The sequence below is a fragment of the Xiphophorus couchianus genome, chromosome 3 (genome assembly GCF_001444195.1).
Source record: "Xiphophorus couchianus chromosome 3, X_couchianus-1.0, whole genome shotgun sequence".
In the NCBI taxonomy this organism is placed as follows: Eukaryota; Metazoa; Chordata; class Actinopteri; order Cyprinodontiformes; family Poeciliidae; genus Xiphophorus; species Xiphophorus couchianus.
Window position 1 is genome coordinate 5,499,402 of NC_040230.1, and position 21,268 is coordinate 5,520,669.

The 21,268-nt window shown below is 37.6% G+C and overlaps 1 protein-coding gene across 3 annotated transcripts in view; it reads left to right on the top strand.

Moving 5' to 3' along the window:
* Positions 1-2,816: 2,816 nt before the first annotated feature.
* Positions 2,817-21,268, top strand: part of agmo (alkylglycerol monooxygenase) — a 76,528-nt gene continuing 58,076 nt past the window's right edge. The window contains exons 1-3 of one of the 3 annotated variants that reach the window (XM_028013221.1): positions 2,817-3,708; positions 16,702-16,832; positions 18,526-18,677. In XM_028013221.1, the coding sequence (XP_027869022.1) occupies positions 3,589-3,708; positions 16,702-16,832; positions 18,526-18,677 (403 nt within the window). In that variant the 5' untranslated portion in view covers positions 2,817-3,588. The remainder of the gene's footprint in view (positions 3,709-16,701; positions 16,833-18,525; positions 18,678-21,268) is intronic. The other 2 variants (XM_028013222.1, XM_028013223.1) reach the window with 2 other exon arrangements.

Below are 21,268 nucleotides of genomic sequence, written 5' to 3' on the forward strand. Positions count from 1 at the left end.
CTTATGAAGAACAAAAATATTAAAACTGGATAAATTATTACAAATTTTATTGGCTTGTTGGGATTTGAGAATGTGTTTTAAGATTTAATTTTTTTATATATCTTTTGGTTTAAAATAGAATAAAACAGCACAATATAGGTAAGTGTAATGAGAATCTTAATTAAAAAGGACAGTAGCATGTAGAAATAATATTAATTTACTCCTTTTACAAGTTACAAGACTTGAACTTTTCCCAAGCGCCTTGTAGTTGACGTCACGTTGCGTCAGCAGCCACTCTACTGCGCATGTCTCCTTCAAAACACAGGCGAGAACACATTACTTTAACTACTTAAACTATTTACAATTAGGCTATGTAATTATGTAACTTCGCTGCATTTTTTACTTTTTAAGGTTTAATTTATCACCTATCTTGATGGATGCAGCTGCATCTTCATTTTACCTCTAATTGTGAACAAACTAATAAATAATTTTATTTGTCCTTTAAAAATGAATTTGTTTTTACCGTGAACAAAATTGCTAGCAAGTTAATATCTGATGTTTGGGGCCATTTTCTCTCATTTATGGACTCGCCTGCATTTAAAGCTTTCGGGTCCTTAACACGCGTCTCATTCACTAACGCCAATTTAGTAGCATAACTTTTTTATTTTTTATCACGCTGAGATAAACAGATGTAGTCCACTGACTGACAAAATGCTAACTAATGTTAAAACAGCAAGATTAATACGGGTAACTATGGCAACCAGTGAACGCAGGCCAGCCCGGCTCTTTGTGCTGTCAAGTTGCGCGCGCATCCTCTCTGTTTATACGCAAACACTAATTTTCCTCTGAGCTCCGCAGCATTTTGCACAAATGTGTTCAAATAAACCTCATCATGAATGGATTCACAGTACCATGAAAATATATGAAGAATTTTACAATCATTAATTTTGTTAAACCAACAGAAAGTAGCACGTAATTGTATATTAGAAGTGCACATATTCACAGCTCAGTGCACACCATTGTCCTTGCACTTGCAACCTAACTCTGGGACACGTTTGTAACAACTTTTAATATCAGTGAACATTACTTTTTAAGTCTTGACAGATTCTCTATTGAAAGCAGATCTAGATTTTGACTAGGCCATTTTTAAATATGGATTTAATCTGAACCATTCCAGTCCAGCTGTGTGTTTAGGGTTACTGTGCTGGTGGAAAGTGAACCAAGTAAAGATTCATCCACTTTTGCCAGCTTTTCTCCGTCGTTGTAGAAAAATGCATGGCCACAGCATAAGGCCGCCCCCGCCATGTTTCACATGATGATCCCTTAGCCACAAATTATGTTTTAGCTTATCTTTCTTTGCACACAACTAAATGATAAAATGTTGAACAGATAAATAATAAGGAACAATAATAAAGGCTAATAAACAATACATGAATAATAATTTCTCTTATCTCCTTCACTGGCAGACTTAATAACAGCATTTCTCATTGTTTCCTGCTACAATGTCATTCCACTTTGGCTTGTGACTAAAAGAGATTCAGTCTGTGGAAATTATTGTGAAATTGAGCGAGAAGTACTTGTGACAAAAAATTATTTTACTTTTTGCTCTTTAATTCGTTTAAAATCAATAGCTTTGATGATGAATCTGTATTTTATGCTATGTGGTTTTGTCAAAGCAGGGGTTTGTTTATGAAGAGTGGAAAGTCATTTCAGGAAAAGGATCCAGTTTTAATCCATTTACTGTATATAAAGTTCAAATCAGCTCAATCTGAATTCAATCCAAATTTAACCTTACATAAGTTTTTACGAAATTCAAAGTGAAGAACAAATGAAAAATAAAGTGGAGGTTATCATGTTTACATCCAGAGTGATTTACACAAAAGAAAGATAGAATGACAATAACAAAGTATAAAGTTATTGCATAAAAGAAAAAAAAAGATGCTAAAATTAAAATATTTCAGGTGTAAACAAGTTCTTCAAATGGTTTATTAGTCTTTGATCAGAAACTGCTTCAAACAAAAAACATTTTAATTCCTGTTGTAAATAAACCATCAGTTTCTACACATATGAAGTTTTCTGGGAGCCTGGAAGCTAAATGCTGTTTCGAACTTAAGGTTTAGTTTTGGTTCTGGGATTACTGAGTAAATAAGTCTCTGAAACCAGGAGGGAGCTACAGACTTCATAAGCAACTCAGGGATGTTGGTAAAATCCATTCAGTGTCAGAAGTTAGAAATTCCAACTTGCCAGTCAGAGAAATCAGCTGGAACAATCCAGGAAGTTGGTTTTCCCACTAAGAACTGGGAGACACTCCAGCTACTCCCCTCATTTCAATATGGCTGCTCCTTGCATCAACAATTGTGAACTATGGTGGAAACATGTTTATTTTACAAACACACTTAAGAGTGCATGTAGTGCCTTCAATTCTAACCTGAATAAATTAAAAAGTGGCGTTTGATTCTTCCGTAACAAAGTCCTGGTATAAACCTTCAGTAACCGTCCCGCTGACTCTGACTGGGCGTTTTTGTTGTTACACAAAGCTGTTACTACACCGAGATCCACACTCTCAATTTTGCAAGCAATTAGCCACGATTTTCAGACTTTTAATTGCAAGAACATTTAAAACTATGTAACATTTTTAGCAAAATTCCCAATTATGTGTTTTTTTTTATTGGTCTACCACAAAAGAACCCAATAAAACACGTTGAATGTTTTGATTGTAATGTGACAAAAAGTGAAAAAGGGCATGAATACTTTATATATAATCCTGCAACTATTCCAACCCACAGAAGGGTTTTGTAAACCTTTACAAAGCGAAAAGAAAATTATAGATTTGTGCTGCTTTAGTTGATTGGATGCACTTGTGGTTTGATGCTTGACCTTGTGACATTTAATGGTATTAAAGCTCAATTTGCATAACTTTATCTCCTGCAACTAACAGAACAGATCGGAATCCATCACTTTATCAGTTAAATCACAACTGTCTCTGCGCTGAGTATTACAAATAAATCCACAGTTATACAAGCTGTTATTAAACATATAAGTCCTGCTTGGATAGCGGCACATTGAAATATGACATTTCATTTTTTCTTTCAGAATTTCGTCAGTGATTCACGAGTTTCATATTTACAGCATAAAGCGTGGAAACCCCCCGCAGCACCGTGACAAACAGCTGCAACGTGACAAGGTGGCGGGACATCCTTCCCTGCTGGAGCTCAATCATATCCTGCAACTTCCACAGATAAACTTCAAACAGGAGCCAGTTTGCACCGCGGATTCTCGCGATAAAACTGATAGCGTGATTTAGTGAAGAACCCTGGCGTCCAAAGGTAAAGTGACGTCCTGAGAAATCTGGATTAATACGTGGATAAAGGCAGAGGCAGGATCCAGTGGGCGCTTTAAACCCGCCACAGTGCTTTATTTTGTATTATTTCGGAACTTTATTCAGCAGGCGGTTCCGGATCCGTGTCACAGCTGACCTACTTTTCCTCCCGCGGAAGTTCCCAAAAACAAACAGAAGGAGTTTAAAAGGTGACTCGCTTGAGATTGAGCGCTTTGTGCGCAGCGGTGAGAGTGGCTGGAACACCTGCACAGGTAAATAGAGTCCCGGCCATGGCTGCAGCGGCGGGGTCCGGTTCCGTTTCCAGGGGTCTCCGGGCCATGTTCTTCATGCTCACTCCAAACGAATCCTCCTTTGAGAAAGTGGAGGAAGTGCCTCAGTATGTTCAGCAGGTGGGTGGACGCTTCTCTCCTTAAAAAAACAAAACCTGTAGAAGTAAATTAAGGCATTTTTTCAGCTTTAGAGACTTTAGGAAGTTTGTTATCAAATAATTTTGTGTCAAAACAAATAATTTCATCTGGAGGAGCATCAAAATAAAGTTTGTAGGTCAAAAGTTAAGGCAGCTGATTATATATTTCAGAATATAAAATGTATAGTTGGTATATTGTGCTTGCATGTTAAATATTTTTCTAATACATCATTTAAATTGTGAAAAATATAAACATTTGTGTTTGCTTGATACAATTTTCTTTCTCTTTCAACCCCTCCATGCTCTCAATACTGCTGGTGTAAAAACAACTTGAGTTATTTTGTGAACTGATAAGTTGGTTTAACCCATTGGCTGAATGCAGCTTTAAACGTGTTTTCTTCCAGGATTAACATGCATTTAGCTGCACCCATCAGTTTCTTTGTCTTTGCTGGAGAAAAGCATCCAAAACTTGATACCAAATCACCAAAAGTTTGATGATTTGAAATGTTAAGGTGTGGTGCAAAGTAGGGGTTGAACCAATTAGTCGACTAGTCGACTCTAGGACGTCTCGCAAGTTTTTACATTTCATGTCGACTAGTCGCAGTCATGTGATTGCCGGTGGTGACAGCCTGTGCTGATCTGACAGCACAGTATACGTCACAAGACACAAGAAAAATAAGTAAATACATTAGTTTAAATGATATGTAGATGGATGCATATATGTAGTTTTACAGTGTTTTTAAAAGGAGGTGGAGTTGCAGCTGCAGTCCACTACAAAACACGAGCCGTCTAAAACTCGCCCCCTTCCCGCTACGGATGTCACTTAGCCGGCTCGCGAGTGTCTTTGTCACGACGATCTAACTAATACATTATGATGTTATGTTGCTGATTAAATAAAGATCTGTGGTAATGACAGCTGCTGATTAAATAAAAGCCTGTAGTTGGTAATGACAGTGTATACTTGTCTGACATATATATAGCCGTGAGTTCGTGCTAAGAATGACACTTAGTGCTTAGAAGTGTCATCAGATCAGCTGTCAGAAGTGTATGACACTCTGACAGCAGATCTGACAGAACACTGGCTACAAAATGGCGTCTTCAAAACAGATCGAGGACAAGCCCGCATCTTGTCAAACAGGTAGAAATTCGTCAACAGTGTGGAAATATTTCACTAAAGATGACTCTTCTGGTTTAACTACCGTAACATGCTAAATCTGCAAAGCTGTGCTGAAGTACAACAAAAGTACGACCGCGATGCACAGTCATTTGAAAAGGCATCCGCTAATGCTAATGCTAGCTCCTGAACAACCGGCTCGATCCAGTCAGTTGTCAGTAACTTCATTCATGAAACACCCAGCTGCGACAGGACACCGGCGGCAGCAAATCACAAATTTGCATCTTGCGTTGCTATGACGTCACAACGACTAGTCAACTCGACATCGACTCGACTTTTATCATGTTGACGTTGACTAGAAAATATCTTAAATCGTTCAATCTGCTGAGTCAGCAGAGCTTCCTGCCGCGCATCGGGCGGATTTCCCATGAAAATAGCTAATAAAGCCTCCAAGTAGTTGTGAAGGGTTTTTGCGCTTACGTCACTATGACGTCACCGCGACTAGTCGACATCGACTCGACTATTATCATGATGTAGTCGACCTTAAAAAATATGTAGTCGTTCAACCCCTAGTGCAAAGACCAGGCAAACTTTCCAGCAAAACTCCAAAATTCAGAAAATTTTATTTTCTTCTCTTTTTTTCCAGGTTGGATTAGGCTTGGCACAAACTAAATATGAAAAAACAATCTCTACATTCCATTTTCTATTTAAATTACATACTTTATTTTTTGTTTTAATCCTTGAAATCAAAATGTTGTGCATAGAACAACTGAACAACTTTTAAGATTTCCAAAAAAACCGAAAATGTTTTGAATTTTCTCTACCGGAATAAAGTTATCAAAAATATCTAACTGCTTCACAGAATCGGCATTCAATCTTGCATAATTCAGTGCTGATTTAAAAAGTCTTAAGTGTTGAATATCTTGACTTAGAGCTTATGCCCTTCACATGACATTAAGACCGTGCCATGAAATAAAAAATCAGCCAGAGGGGGGATGATCTGTGCAGAGTTCCTCTGAGGTTAATCAAAAATACTGAAGGATCCCCATCATGAATGGTGGAGCAGGAGAGCTAACAGTCCGCCTTAAAGGAGCAGAAAACTTCTGCAAAGCCGTGGAGATACTTTGGTGGCCGATAATCACGCTGAGAGCATATCTGGGTTCTGGCAAAAACATAAAAACTGGATCGACCAAAGTGGCTTCGTGCTCCTACCTCATCATGTCTGCAGAAATCCAGCTTCTGGACATGGCTGCTGTGCACGTCTCATTCCACCACTGGTGGAAACCAAAACCTTTGCTTATAAAGATCCATATGTGCTGAACCTGTGTGGAATAGCGATCCCAGCTCGGAAAAGCGGCTACACCAGGGGTCTCAAACTCCAGTCCTCGAGGGCCGCAGTCCTGCAACTTTTAGATGTGCCTCTGCTGCACCACACCTGAACAGAATAATTAGGTCATTAAGGCTCTGGAAAAATGATCTACACAAGGAGGAGGTAATTAAGTCACTTCATTCCAGCGTTTTGTACCTGTGGCACATCTAAAAACTGCTGGACTGCGGCCCTCAAGGACTGGAGTTTGAGACCCCTGGGCTAAACCAAATCGGAGCCTGGATCGTTTGAAGTGGACTGGAGAAATTTTGTGACGTAGGTCAACAATTTCTCACAATCTTAGTAATACCGAGAAATCACAGTAATGGGAATTATGGGTAGAAAATTTGAGTTGGGAGTCATTATTGAACGCTTTCCTATGTGGAGAAGTGTTGATTTCAAGTAGTCTCATGAATGGAGACAAATCAAATGTGATTATTTTTTTTCACTCCTTATTCTACCCCAACTGTCTCCAAATCGTAAATGTTCTGGAGTTCCTTTCTCATTTTCAGCTCTTTTCATAGATTTTAAATTTGATACAAGTCAGGTGATTCACTGGGTATTACTTTCTGTCTCTGAAACCAGTTAAGAGTTTTTTTGGCTGTGTGGTTGGGATTATCATCTTGCTTGGAGCTGCACACTTGATTCATCTTCAGATTCTTATCAAGTAGGTTCTGGTTCGTTTCTCCATTCATCTTCCCTCAAACCACCATATTCCTTACCTGTAAACTTCTTTTTTGGCGTTGGGTTTTCAGGGTGAAGCAGAGGACCTTTCTTCTTCCAAACATGGATAAAGGCTAAACCAAACATCTAAAGAGTTGAGCTTAAGCCATAAGTGGCCAGACTATATCCATTGTTTATATTTAACAGCCATGACTAGTTTATGGTGAAATGAAGTTTGTTAATGGATTATGGAGATGCACAATATGGCATAAAATTTATATCACAATATGTTGTCATAAGTGGTGGTAACGATGTATATCACAAAATGATTTGCATAAAACTTACCATAGAAATGAAATTGCATACTAATTGAGTGGAATGTATCTATTTGTATGTGTTAAAATATTACATACAAATAAAATGCACAAAAACAAATTTTATGTTGCTGCCTATTATTGATAATGATGGGCAGCAGCTTAATCTCAATGGTGACCACCTGATTAAATCAAATTTAAATGAAAATATGTCTCTATATAGACGCACAACACTTTAATATAAGGGATGTCTGCGTCAAATCCTGCTTTTTCTTCACAGAGTTGCAACTGGACCGTGCAGTTGGCTGCATTTCTGGTATTCAAACACATTCTTCGATTTAAGGTGGTCAAAAAAATTACTTGTATTTCGTCTCTTCCATGCACTTTGCAGATAAAATGTTCCGGCTCCTGGTCTGACTGTTTAGCCCTCCTACTGTCTTAAGAGTCAGTTCATTTAGACCCGACATGATTTTTACTCTTGTGTTTGGTCCGGCAGGGTTGCACTGTGCGCTTTTACAAGGTTTTCTTTTTGTGGTTTCGGAAAGACTGTCAGACCGTGACATCTGCTGTGTACCTCCTGAGCATTGCGCTAAGACCACTGGAGGGTTAAGGGAAAGGGTCTCTTGGACCCAGCGAGCTTTATTCTGTGCGCAACCCAGCAAGCATCCTGACCCTATGCTCCTGGCTTCCCTGCTGTCTGACCGTGACATCTGCTGCGCTCCTCCTGTGCGACACGCTGAGACCACGGGATGCTAAACCCGAAACAGGTCCTGATGATTTATGTTTTTTGCACCTGCCTTTCTAACGAGTTTTTCCCTTGTGCTCTCTTTCACGCTCCTTCTTGCTTCCTTTGTTTTGATGCCAGATATTACATCATCAACAAGCATCACCACGGTTAGCTGGTAGACTGCAGATCTCTATCGTAGGACAAATTTCTATCATTTCAACTGTATATTGTTTATCTTGCGCATTCCTACTGGACCATGGCTGTGACATTCAGAAGCTTAAAAACAAACCTGTAATTATTTGTATCGGCATGTTTTGCAGACTTTTTTTGCTTTTATCCAATAACTCAATATTCTGGTAATGAAAACCTTTTGTAGGCCATCAGTTAATATTATACCCTACTGAGGGGTATAATATTCTATTCTATGGTAAGAATAGAATATTCTATGGTAAGTTTTATGCATTGACAGATTTAAGTGAGTTTCTTGGCTTTTCTACTTAATTTGTAAATATTTTTTTTTCCATTTCTTACAATGTGTGGATTACTTGGTTTGTTCCTGACACTTGGTGTAAATTCAAAGTCAATAGCAGCAGAAATGTACCTTTATTACCTATTACTGATTTTACCTGCAGTATTAACATGCAGCTCACAAATGTATGTTTAAATTGTCTTTTTCTAAATTTCATCAACATGTCTCTTATCTTGGAAAGTAATAACACCTTGGAGCAGCTCAGTTAGTCTGATTGAGGATCTATAGAAGCAGCCACACAGAAAATCTCACTGCCCAGATTAGGGTGATGGTAAGGAGGCCTTCTAACAAAGTCTTGGCAGTTATCACCAAATTAAATTAGTTAAAATCCTGGTGGAAACATGCAGAAAACTTTTCATCTATCATAAGGGTACTTGCTGCAGCAACCACACACCGAGAACACTACAAAAAAACTGCTCTCTAAACTTTAAAGTCAATAAATATTTTTGTTTGTTTGAGATAAGTTGCATTATTTTGTGGAAAATGTAAAGCTGTTTACAGTTTACTTTAGTTTTGAGATTATAAGACTTGGTTGAAATCTTTCTAACTCAAGTACAAATTCCAACTTATAAACAGAAATGCAAACATATATGTAATGGAAAGTGGTAAAACTTTAACTTTTCTCAGTGGAATGACCTTAGGCTGCAGTTTATTTCAGCAATGACTGTAAAATATCCTGAAAAAACCTTTTTACTGCTGTCTCTCTTATTAAATAAATTAAAATATGAGCATCAGATATATGTAACAACGGATCATGATTACCAGAAAGAAATGATTTGAATCAGTCTTTTTTTACACAAGAAATTGTTAATCAACTAGTTTTTGGACAGGGAGAGAGTTTGCCTGGAAGAACCTCATGAGTTTGCTTTTTATCACACTAAAATTAAAAAGCAATCAGCTAAAAAGACAACAGAATTGTTGGAGAGGATGAGGGAAACTGTTGACCCTTTTCAGCTACGTCACTTAATCATTCGAGGCGCCATGATGGACGTCAGAAGTGAGGATTGGGAGTTTTGAACAGAGCGACTGAAATTTTTTTCCAAAGTTGTTTTTGCCAGTTTATTCATGGCTTCTTCTTCTTGTTGGAGTCGAGCTAATTTGTCTGTGAACGTAATACACCTGGTTGGGGCCCGTAGACGGCGGTATTTAAAGAAGTTGGAATGGAAACAACTAGGTAGGACCCAAACCTCCTAAAAGTTATGAAATAAGTTTGGTTTGCATCCTTGTCTGTTTGTGAAGTTGACCACGCAGCACCCTATGACCATTTTTAAAGTGAAATCAACTAAATAGGAGCGATATTAGGCTACACATGTTTTTAGACTAGCTTTAAAGGAAGCATTGGTTGTTTTGACGTCTGTCATGGCGGAGTGGGCGGGGTTCTGGAGGGCGTGATGTCACATGCAAAGGGTCAATATGCGCACTATTGAAATATTTTAGGAAATGACCATAAATAAAAAAACAGGATATGATCTGTGATGTCTTGAATAAAGTTTTAAGATACAAATTTCCACTAAAACCAGAAGTACTTTGGAGGAATCTATTCAGGACTGTGATAAACAACTAAAAGGAAGTGGAAACACCATTGAGGAGCCAATGGGCTGCAATAGCGGAAAAGATGTTTATAATGGAGAAACTGACACATAAGTTGAAACTACAAGAAGCACAAATGGACAGAAAATGGGCAAAATAGACGATTTACATAGAAAGATGGACATAAATGTTGTTAGCAGGCAAGTAGTTTAATGTGTCGTATGTCTTCTGCATTAAAGCAATGCAAAATCAATAAAGAACAAGCTACAAAAAGAAGTAATGAGAGTCAGTAAATAAAACAATAATATTAAATATTTGAGAAAGTTTAATACATTAACAGTTTGTTCTGTCCTGGATAGTTGCGGCTCAGAGCTGCCAGTCCTTTTGATCGCCGTCTGTAAAGATTTCTCATGCACAGCATTCCTTTGGCCAGACCAGGTTGTGATGCAGCTCGCCAGCATATTCTCAAAAGACTCGTTCACAAAACAGCTTTGTCAAACAGCTGCCAAAACAAAAGCCTCTCTGAATTTCCTTTGGTCCACAGATCACCAATCAGAGTAGCAATATCCTGCAGACATGAGAAGTTTCAAAAATCAAGGCAACGCCATGGAACCAAAGGCGGTTCAATTGATTCATTGTATTACCTGAAATGTGTAACGTCTTCTGTTTTAAAGAGTAAAACGCATCAGCAACATGTGATGCTTTATTGGTTTTGTTTTTGATCAAAACAGATACTCAACAAATTCCTCAGAGTACAGTTAAGGGTTGTGTCTTGACTCACTGTGTGCAAATGCAAGGAAATGATTCAGCTCTCGGTTTGTTCAGACCGTCCGTCATCACGACGTCAAACCTTTGGGACTGAAAGCTGGTTAACCTTTACATTAGTCAGCCTTTTACAGAGCTGCTGCTGCTGCTGTGTCACTTGGTGAGGCAATCTGTCTTAACCACTCAGGCTTGGTCCAAACCGGGTCACCTTCAAGATAGTGACAGCTAATCTGGATTAGAAAAAAAGTCCATAATTCAAGATGGCTGCCACGGTTTGGTGAAACGTTTTAAGAGTTAAGTCAGAACCGGACGAGATAAAGTGCCAAAAGTACTCAAGCAAGAGTAGCACTACATCCATATTTTTATTCAAGTAAAAGTAAAAGGTAGACGTCCAAGAAGTTACTCAAGTAAGAGTAACAAGGTATTTGGTAAAAAGTCTACTGAGTAACTGATCAAATTATCATTTAATATTTACAAATTATACTATCAGAAGGACCAAAGTTTATTGTTAAAAGGACATTTTGGTATTTTAAGGATGAAAATGACAATCATTCATATAAGTAACAAATAATAACAAAATCAGGCCAAAGAAAATGTTTCCACATCAGTTTCTTTTAATAAGAAACTTATGAAACTTTAACAAAAACTGCAGGTCTGTGTCTGGTGAATGTTTGGTTTAAATATGTTTGATTTTCATTCAGTGGGTAGAAAATCCAGAAATTTTACTCAAGCAAGAGTAGAGATACTTCATAATGAAATTACTCAAGTAAAAGTAGAAATCAAAGCGAAATAAAATAACATTTTTCAAAAAAAGTTACTGAAGTATAAATGTAATTGAGTAAACGTAACTAGTTTTTAGTCATCTATTTATTTAATAAAAATACATTTTTAAGTCAAGCTCACAGTGAGTATCAGTTTTATTCAAGTGAAGCTTCATAATAAAATTACTCAAGTAAAAGTAAAAAGTACAGTGTACTAAAAATTCTAAAGGTAATTTTTTTCAGAAAGTTACAAGTAAATTTAATTGAGTAAATGTAACTAGTTACTACTTAACAGGTCAAAAATAAATGTCTTCAAACCTTAATTGAAGCAAAGAAAAGTGGGCCAGAATGTTTCCGTAATAAGATATTTTATTGCTTAGATATTTCTGCTGGTGTTGTTTGTCCTTTCTCTAACAAAGGGCATTCTGGAACCTTATAAAAGATTTTTGCACATTCCAGCTTTTAAATAAAGTGTAACTAAACTTGATGTAACATCGTAACCCCGCCTCAAGAAGGTGGTCTGAGAAGCATAGGCAAGTGAGAGAATGAGCGAAGGATGCTAACCATGAAAATAATAAACCTTTCCACAAAAATATGAACTGGTGACAAATCTAACAACTTTTTTGTGCTATTAGAGACTTTAATGACAAAACATGAAATTGGTGCATTCCTATTTTAAAGTTATCTGGTATGTTACAGGCTATTGATCTCTTTAAATAAAATATGTGCCTTTCTGTTTGTGGGATGCGGCTGTGTTCGTATAAATGTGGGAATTTTCTTTAGCCATTTGGACTCTGGAGATGCACATTATTATTTTATCTGGACAATCATTGGGTATCTACAGCTAAGTGACAAAGTTTGACTTGAAATTGATCACTAATATCAAGACAGCAACACTTAGGCCCAATTTATGTAGTGCATATGAAAAAAGTTGATTTGGTTTAGCTGCTCTTTAATAAAACCTTGTTTAAACCCTAAAACTAAATGAGGGTGTTGCTTGTTTTGAATTGCCTTGTTGCTGAAAATGTGCTATATAAATAAAATTACCTTTACCTTGGACCGTATTTTCCCAGCAACACCAAGATATTCTTCAGCAGTTCTGATCGCCGTCTAACATTCAGCAGATGATGGTGCTACCGTCTTCCAATTCAGTGACAGTTTCATTTGAGTTTGTGCAATCATGTTTAAATGGGGTTTACAGCAGGTGGCTAAGCACACGTCCCTGAGGAACGCAGCTGATGAGACGGAGTTTTGATGACCCAAACCTGCAGAATGACAGCTTTGGGTTGAGTTGTAGTGTTCTTAATGTGCAGTTTATGTAAAAATACTGAGCTATTATTTTATATGGTTGTCTTACGTTTTATTGTGGGAAATGTCTGCAGCAGGTTTTAAAAAACCCAACTTTGTTAGGTTTTTATGGGCACATTGGGGGAGCAGAACAATTACCCCAACAGCAGGGGCTCTTATAATCCACTACCCGGCATGATTAGGTAAACTTGTTGTTGCTGTAGGGTTTGATGGTGCCTGACTAGTTCCCAACTGTTTACAGTTTAAGACCTGCCATCAATTTTTCTTCGCTGTTGTTCTATGATCCCAGCACGCCAAATTAATTAGAAACAAAACAAAACACAATCTTCTAATTTGGGAGTTGTTTGGAATTATGGGTTCGTTGGACCCTGCCAGGTCTCCCGGCTGCTCGGTGATTTGAAAGCAAACAGTATTTGTCAGATAAAAGTGCACCATCAGCCTACGTGTTTTTTGCCAACATCAGTTATCCATGACCTTACGCTCTCAAAAAAAAGGGTCTCGTTGGGAGAAAAAGCAGACATCTGGTCCACAAATGTCCTATTGCATGTAAGGTTGAATGCAGGAGGAAATAAAACACAATTATTAGATACCACAACAAACAGTTGCACTAAATCTGCTGCCGTATTAAATAGTCTTTACTGTGATTTTTAGTTTATGTGTTGGGAAGACAAAGTAACGCAGGAAAGGATGTTTTGATTGTACTCGAGATCAGAAAGAATCGACCTCAAATGATCCCAATAAAGGGGTAAAAATAACACTTTACATAAAAGAGAGAAAAATATCAGGAGACAGAAGGAACGTTTGACATATGCATGTTTTAAAGAAAAAAACAAACTCATCGCTCTGCATGAGAATCAGCCCGAATAAGATCGCTCAAAGCGGTCAGGAACGCTCGACTGTCGTGGTAAAACTTTCTGCAGGACAGAAGTAGAGGAAAAGAAGGAAGGAAGGCTCTCGGCCAGGACGATAATCTCTTTTTTTTCACTGAGTTTGGAGGAGGTCTGCCTGTGTTGCGAGCCCATTTGTTAGCTGCCAGATGTTGGAACATTGCATGTGATCACGGGTCTCTGGTGGTGCTCACGCCTCTGCCTGCACACACACGCACCTGCGTGCACGGTCTCACTTCCTGCAGCTCCACCTGCACATGTTCTCCTCTGCGGTCCCATCGTGCCTCCCCGCCTCGCTCCAGCCGGGTGTCCAACCTTCAAACTGAGCGTCCCTCGGTCAATGAGCGCCTTCAGCGTGGAGCTAACCATTGGGGCGGCAGGCTGCTGAAGTCTCAGCTCTGACCCGTTTTCTGACCCCCTCCCTCACTAATTTGTTCCATGTTTTACAGGTCCATTAAGAGGTTAGAGCTCGTTTCCAGAACCCTTGGAAAAAGACATGTCACCAGTTGTTTGTTTAGCGTTCAGAAGCTCAAATGAGAAATCTAATATTTGTCGTATTTAAATTTTCCTTGCTTCTGTTTGATACGTTTTATCGTAATTTTGACATTACTAATAACTCTGCTGTGGTTTTCTGGTCAAACTACATCAGCTCAGAAGGGACAAAACAAATTGCATTGCTTGAAACTTGCAACCGTTCAAGATGTCATTAGAGTCTAAATGCAGAGAGATTAAGAAAACAAATTTGATTGACGTAACGAGACTGGAAAAATCCATAGATGTGTCCAGTGATCACAATTTGACCATTGGTGTGTTCTCAGAAATAATGTAGTTTGCATGTGATAAATTGTTACATCCAACAGGCATCCAACAGGCAAATAAATATTTTTTTCTCTTTTTTATAAAATTAGACACATTGTGATTTATTTTTTAGACACACATGATGGCAGCATAAAATGAACAAGGAATGCAAAAGACACATTTTTTGCACCATAATAATCTTAACTAATGAACTTCTATCCCATAAACTCACCATGGTTTCAGGTGGATCCTCATTATTAAAAGAAAAAAAAAGAGTAACTTATCTTTTAAAAACCATTTTCGATTTCAAAACAAGAATCAAGTCAATAACAGCTTTATTTTTGCAAATGTAAAAACTATTTGTGTGAAAAAAACCTGAAAATTTGACTCTAATTAAAATGGATCAGCACCTTTTATCAATTCACCATAAATATTGAATTTGAACATAATTTCCATTCATATTTATTTCTGTTGGGCTGCATAGTGGTGTAGTTGGTAGCACTGTTGCCTTGCAGTAAGAAGGTCCTGGGTTCGATTGCATGCGTGGGTTCTCTCCGGGTACTCCGGCTTCCTCCCACAGTCCAAAAACATGACTGTCAGGTTAATTGGTCTCTCTAAATTCTCCCTAGGTGTGTGCATGGTTGTTTGTCCCGCCTCTCGCCCAGCGATAGGCACCAGCACTTACCGACTCCACTAGGGACAAGGGTGTTAGAAAATGGATGGATGGATTTTGTCCATGAATGTTGTCATTTGAGACAGTTGTATGTCAGCATCTCACTTAAGGTGAGGTGTACCTCCAGGCTGTGTACTTGGTGGCCTTCTTTTTCATAATTTCATGTTTTGTTAGATTTTTTTTTTTAGTTGTAATGTTTCCCACATTTTCCACTTTTTAATTATGTTAATTTTACTCTTTTACACTTGAACATCTGGCTGATATTTCTGCTGCTGAACTGAATTTGGAGTCTTGTGGAGTTCACCGTTCATTTTAAACCAACAAAACTCTTGTATCAAGTCGTTATATGTGCCTGAGCTCAGATGACTAAAAATCCAGCTTCTAACCAGATTCATTTTAAGAATAAACTTGAAAAACAAGTTAAGCACCTTGCCCAGGTTAACTTTGACATGTGGCAGGAAGAATCTGAAATGTAACAGTCAAGAAAAATCTGCTTTCATAGTCGCATTTGATTAAATCACTTAATTAACTAGTTTATACTGGCAGTAACTCTTCCTGGTGGAGTGGTTGTTGATTTCATTTTATTTTATTTTTTACTTGCTAACAGCATGACTCCATCTGATTCAGCCTGGAAAAAAAAAGCTAAATTAATAATTACAAAATAAATACTAGAAGCATATTCAGTAAAAACGAATGACTGTGTAGTTTGGGATATTATTATGTTGATTTGATCAAATTACATTTACTTAGTTTTGTAAAAATACTCTCAGCTTAAAATTACTAAGTAGAATTTAATTTTATTGTATCCATAAGGTCAACAATGTTGAATAATAAATAAATTTTACCCAGTGGAAACTCCACGCCACACAAACATAATTAAATCAATAGTTTTTACTTAAAGTTGCAGTTCTATCTATCTATTCAATTATATTGTCACTTTGTTCCCATATTTTCTTTTTTAAGTTGAAAATTGTCACATTTACTGAATGTTGGTGAGGATTTCTGACAGCCTTTTTTTTACAATATGTGGGTTCAAACAATATAAATCCAACCTTTCTGGTAACTTTATATTTCTAATATGTCTAAAAGCAACACATTCTGGAAATAACTGAATGTTAGATTATTTTGTTTGGCTGCATTTCATCACTGACCATCCTGCATTTATTTCACTTGGCTTCGATCTGACGTTACTACTTTCTACAGTTTGTTAGCACTGATGTGTAATTCATCCACTGAGCTCATTCCTCCCTCCCTCCATCGCTGCTTTGTTCGCATAAATGTTTGCGTTTTTAAATCTGCCAAATCACGGTGGCTTCGGACCTGCCGCTCTGGTCTCGTTCAGCGAAACAAACATCGCGGACCACAAGACATGAAAGTCCTGAAAGGTTTCAGCTCATCCGCCAAAACAAATACTTCCTTTCAGTACAGCTAGTAAAAGCAACGGTGGACTTGAAATGGTGTTATTCTTGTCGAGCTGCGTCCTGACGGCGTGTGTGTGTGTGTGTGTGTGTGTGTGTGTGTCGCTGGCTGTGTGTGTGCAGGCCACGCCGTACTTTGTGGGACTGATGCTGCTGGAGCTGGCGGTGGGTGCGCTGATGACAGGAAGCCCTGTAGTTACGCTGAGTGACGGTCTCACCTCCCTTTCTGCTGGGATGATCTCCAGACTCCCGCTGTAAGTCTGCTGGATCCATCGAGACGTAAATATGTGTCACAAAGTGTCACAAAGTAAGGCAGAGGATCCAAGTTATACTCGACTAAGAACAACACTACTTCAACGTGTTTTTACTCGAGTAAAAGTAAAAAGTAGCCATCCAAGAAATTACTCAAGTTAGAGTAAAAAAGTATTTGGTAAAAAGTCCACTGAAAATGGAGTGACTTATCAAATTATCAATAATTTAATATTTAAAAATTACATCGTCAGGTGGACCAAAATGTAAAGTTAAGAGGAAATTTTGGTATTTTAAGGACAAAAATGACAATAATTCATATAAGTAACAGAATCAGTTAAAATATTTTTTTTCCAAATCAGTTTCTTTCAGTAAAAAACTCATGAAACTTTAACAAAACCTGCAGGTGTGTGTCTGTGTCTGGTGAGTTTTTGGTAAAAGCATGTTTGTTTTTGTTCAGTGGGTAGAAAATCTAGAAATTTTACTCAACTAAAAGTAGAAATACTTCATAATAAATTACTCAAGTAAAAGTAAAAAGTATAGCGTAGTAAAAATACTCCTAAAAGTAAATTAAAAAAAAAAAGTTACTCAAGTAAATGTAACTAGTTGCTAAGTCTGCCATGATGGCACATTTTGCTGGACAGTCAATAGTCCCAGAACTTATTGCGATAAACGATAATATTGTTGTTTTGAGAACATTTATTTTGATAATAATGGCATAAAAATGCAAGAACATATTTTCAACTCTAATGAACATTTAACACTGGAACTGAAAGACATTTTAAATATCCAAAATAAATAAATAAACACCAGAAACAACAAATAAAATGAATCATGAAGTCTCTGTAAACTAAGTTATTTGTCAAAAAAAAGGGATAGTTGAGACCAAAACACCAGACTGAAAACTTTTGTCGTTCAGTTTTTGAGAAGAAAGAGGAAAACGATAAATCAAGGAAATGAAAATTGAGTTTCTTTCAATTTGTCATGCGATTAATTGATTTATTGTTTATTGTTACAGGCCTAGTAGACAGAAGAAATGGGAAGGAAAAACAGCTGATCCTAATTTATCATAATTTCTGTGTTTTGAAAGAAAAACATCAACAATTCTTGTGCATCAGAATATATTGTGTTTTTAAAAGTAAACCAAAGACAAAATATATAAAAAATCTGGCAAAATAAAAAAAAAATCGGGAAGCAACAATTTACTTTGTTTATGCAAATTTGTAATTAAAATGAAACATGGAGAAGTCTGCATAAGGTCTTTTTGGTTTTGTTTACTTGGCAGGCAAATGTGACTCTAATCCGATTATTTATTTTTTTCTGTCCGACTTCTTCATTTTTCTGTCAGAATGACCCTCTTTTGATCAACAACAAAAAAATCGTATTCATTTAATTTCCATATGTGGTAGTAAGTCAGATACATTTTCAAAACCTTTCCACAGATTCTCTACTGAATTTAGGGCTGGACTTTGACTGAACCATTGTAGCATGCAATGTGCTGGAAGATGAACATCTGTCTCTACAGTCCTTTGTGGCATCAGGTTGTTTTGTCATATTTTATGTATCTCCATCTGCCTGTACACACCAAAAAGTACCACGTACCCCATTGTTTTACCGTTACCCCTCCAGTTCCTCGTTGTGGAAGAACAAAAACTGCCTTTTTGCTGATGCAGAGCTTTGACTGTCTCCATCCTGCAGGCTGGTGATGAGAGGCTGTGAGCTGTCGGCTTACCAGTATGTGTGGGACCATTTCCGCCTGCTGGAGCTGCCCTGGGACTCTGCATGGACCTGGTGGCTCACCTTCCTCGGAGTGGACTTCTGCTACTACTGGGTCCATCGCTTCGCTCACGGTACCTGACACTGATGTCCACAAACAATAGAAATCCAGGCTTATTAAACGGACTATTATGAAGAATTCCCTTTAGCGCATTTATGTACTTCCATTTCAGTCTCTACTGCTTCCAGAAACAAAGCGCTAACAAAATAAAACACTCATCCATTCTCTGGCAGTAAGTTAAAGTTTTTTGGTGTCCACAAAAAGAGCCGTTTCAAAAACCTCCCAATATTGACGTCATGGTCACCAGACATTCCCTCGTTACCTAGCAACCCCGGCCGAGCCCTGCCCGTCACCTAGCAGCCAAAGTGGAGCCCAGCCCCTTGTGTATTTGTCTCCCGTGGGGAGAAATTTGTCTAAAAAGAAGGGGAAAAGGAATGACAAAAGTCTTTTTATGGCATTGCATGGCTAAGCATTGGTTTGTATAAAAATATAACAGGTTTTTAGAAGTAAACTTTAAAAAACATACACATTTTCTGTCCTACTGTCTCTACTGTTTAAAATACTTCTAAGGAGATATTAAAGAAACATTCTTGAATTGATAGTTTTCTCAATACAAGAACAAACGATACTTTAAACAAAGTCAATAAATACATAAAACTAGCACAAGTGATTAAATAGACATAAAATTTTGAGCAATAGAAGCGAAATACACAAATATTCACTTAATATTTACATGCATTTCATTCCTTTCCTTAATGGCTGCTGGAAAAGACGTGTTTTGATGTTGACTTACCATTTGGAAACCATTTGCTGAAGGTCTCAAGGGTCAAAGATGTACAATTGTACAAATTTGCATCTGTTTAAATTTATTTTCACATGTTTAAAGGTGAGAGTATTAACACAGAGTTAGGGGGCGTGGCCAGAAACGGCTTATTTGCATAAAAGTGACAGAGTCCTAAAACATTTCATTCTGAAAGGAGCTCAAAACAGACGGAACTAAGTAGACTGAAATATTTTTATCTGAGATGATTTTGCACAAAAAATGCAATAAGCATGTTTAATGTATGCTATCCTAACATGTTTAAAAGGAAGCATATTAGGTTCCTTTTAGGCATAAATGGGTTATGACCTTCTTTTTCACCTTTAATCACAAATTATATAAAAATATAGCCTTTAATGCCGAAGCTTCATTGATTTCCGCAGCGCTTCATTGTGTAGCAAAACGACTATCTTTGAGTTTCTCGTTGCTTTCACAAAGTCCAAACAAAGGCTACAAAGTCAGCGGATGATAAATTGCTTAAAAATGTTGATTTAGTTGCCTTCCCTGCAGGGAGGAGCGGTGAACATGGCAGTCACTTGGTGTTTTCCTGGACACTGTAGAGGAAGCAATTATTTTTGAGTTACATCCAGCTGCTTTAGTGCTGTCCAGATGTAAGAGGCCTCAGCCTCCTGAGAGCTGCGGTCTCAACCCCAGGCTGCCACAGCAACAGGCTGCATATAGTAATGTCTCTGAATCTCCACCGTCCTGCAGCATCTTTTTTAGAAAGAACACAAGCAGAAAATATGGTCACGGCTGTAGCTTTATTTCTCCTTTACAAGGATTTCCTCCGTGTTTGCTTAGTGATGCACATGGCAGATGTTCAGCTGCCACTCAGCCGGCTGGATGAGAGGTAGGTATTTGTGGCCTCTGGCGATGTTTATTTGTGTCAGTGACACATCAGCCTTCATAGTTTTGGAGTAAAGTCCGCCGCCGCTGTGTTGATATTAGACTCTGGCTAAACAGAAGCCTTCAAAATGTTTCCCGCTGTTGGCCAGAGAGTGTTTTTTTGAGGTGAGGGAGAACATACCGTTGGAATTACGGCTGTCATTTTTAATTGCACTTTGATGTCATATGTGCACGTAGCAGGTTAGACCTTAATATCGTCATGGTGACGATACATCTGCATGTATTTATAATCCCAAAACCTAAAGATCGTCCTTGCAGGAAATGTGATCTCATATGATTTTGGCGAGCTCTTCATCGGTTATTTATGACGATGCAAGTTTCCACAAACAAGTTGTTCTACACAGTCAATAATAATACGAGCGAGGGAATGGATGTTAAATCATGAAGTTATATTCTAGTGCTGACTTCTCGTTTGATGATTAATATGCTGATTTTCTCTATTACACACACATGGTTTATCCACCGTTGTTGTCAGACTCTAAATAAGCTATTGTCTCCATAAAACAGATTAACAGATTAAATGAGTGATTTTTTTTCAGTGATGATGAAAAATGACTGAAGCATTATATCATTATTATTTATTTATGCATCATTATTTCCAATTTTTTTCCAATGCTTTGACCTGCTGAGGGACTGCATTCAATGTAATGCTTTTAGCCCTCTGGCCTTGAGCAGCCATTATTAATTTGGAGGTGACGTCACACTGTGTGTGTTAAAAAAAAATCAGTGATACAAAAGAGTTTTACCCAACTTTTTAAAATAAAAGCAAAATGTTTATGCAGGTGACAAATTTAGCATGTTGTATGTGTTTATTCCTTAGACACTCCATGAAAACCTGCATGTTTTTATAACATATTTATACACAGATATTTAATACCACTTTCAGAAATACTGAGAACATTTTTGAAGATGTCCTGCTCTCTTCAAACTTCTGATAT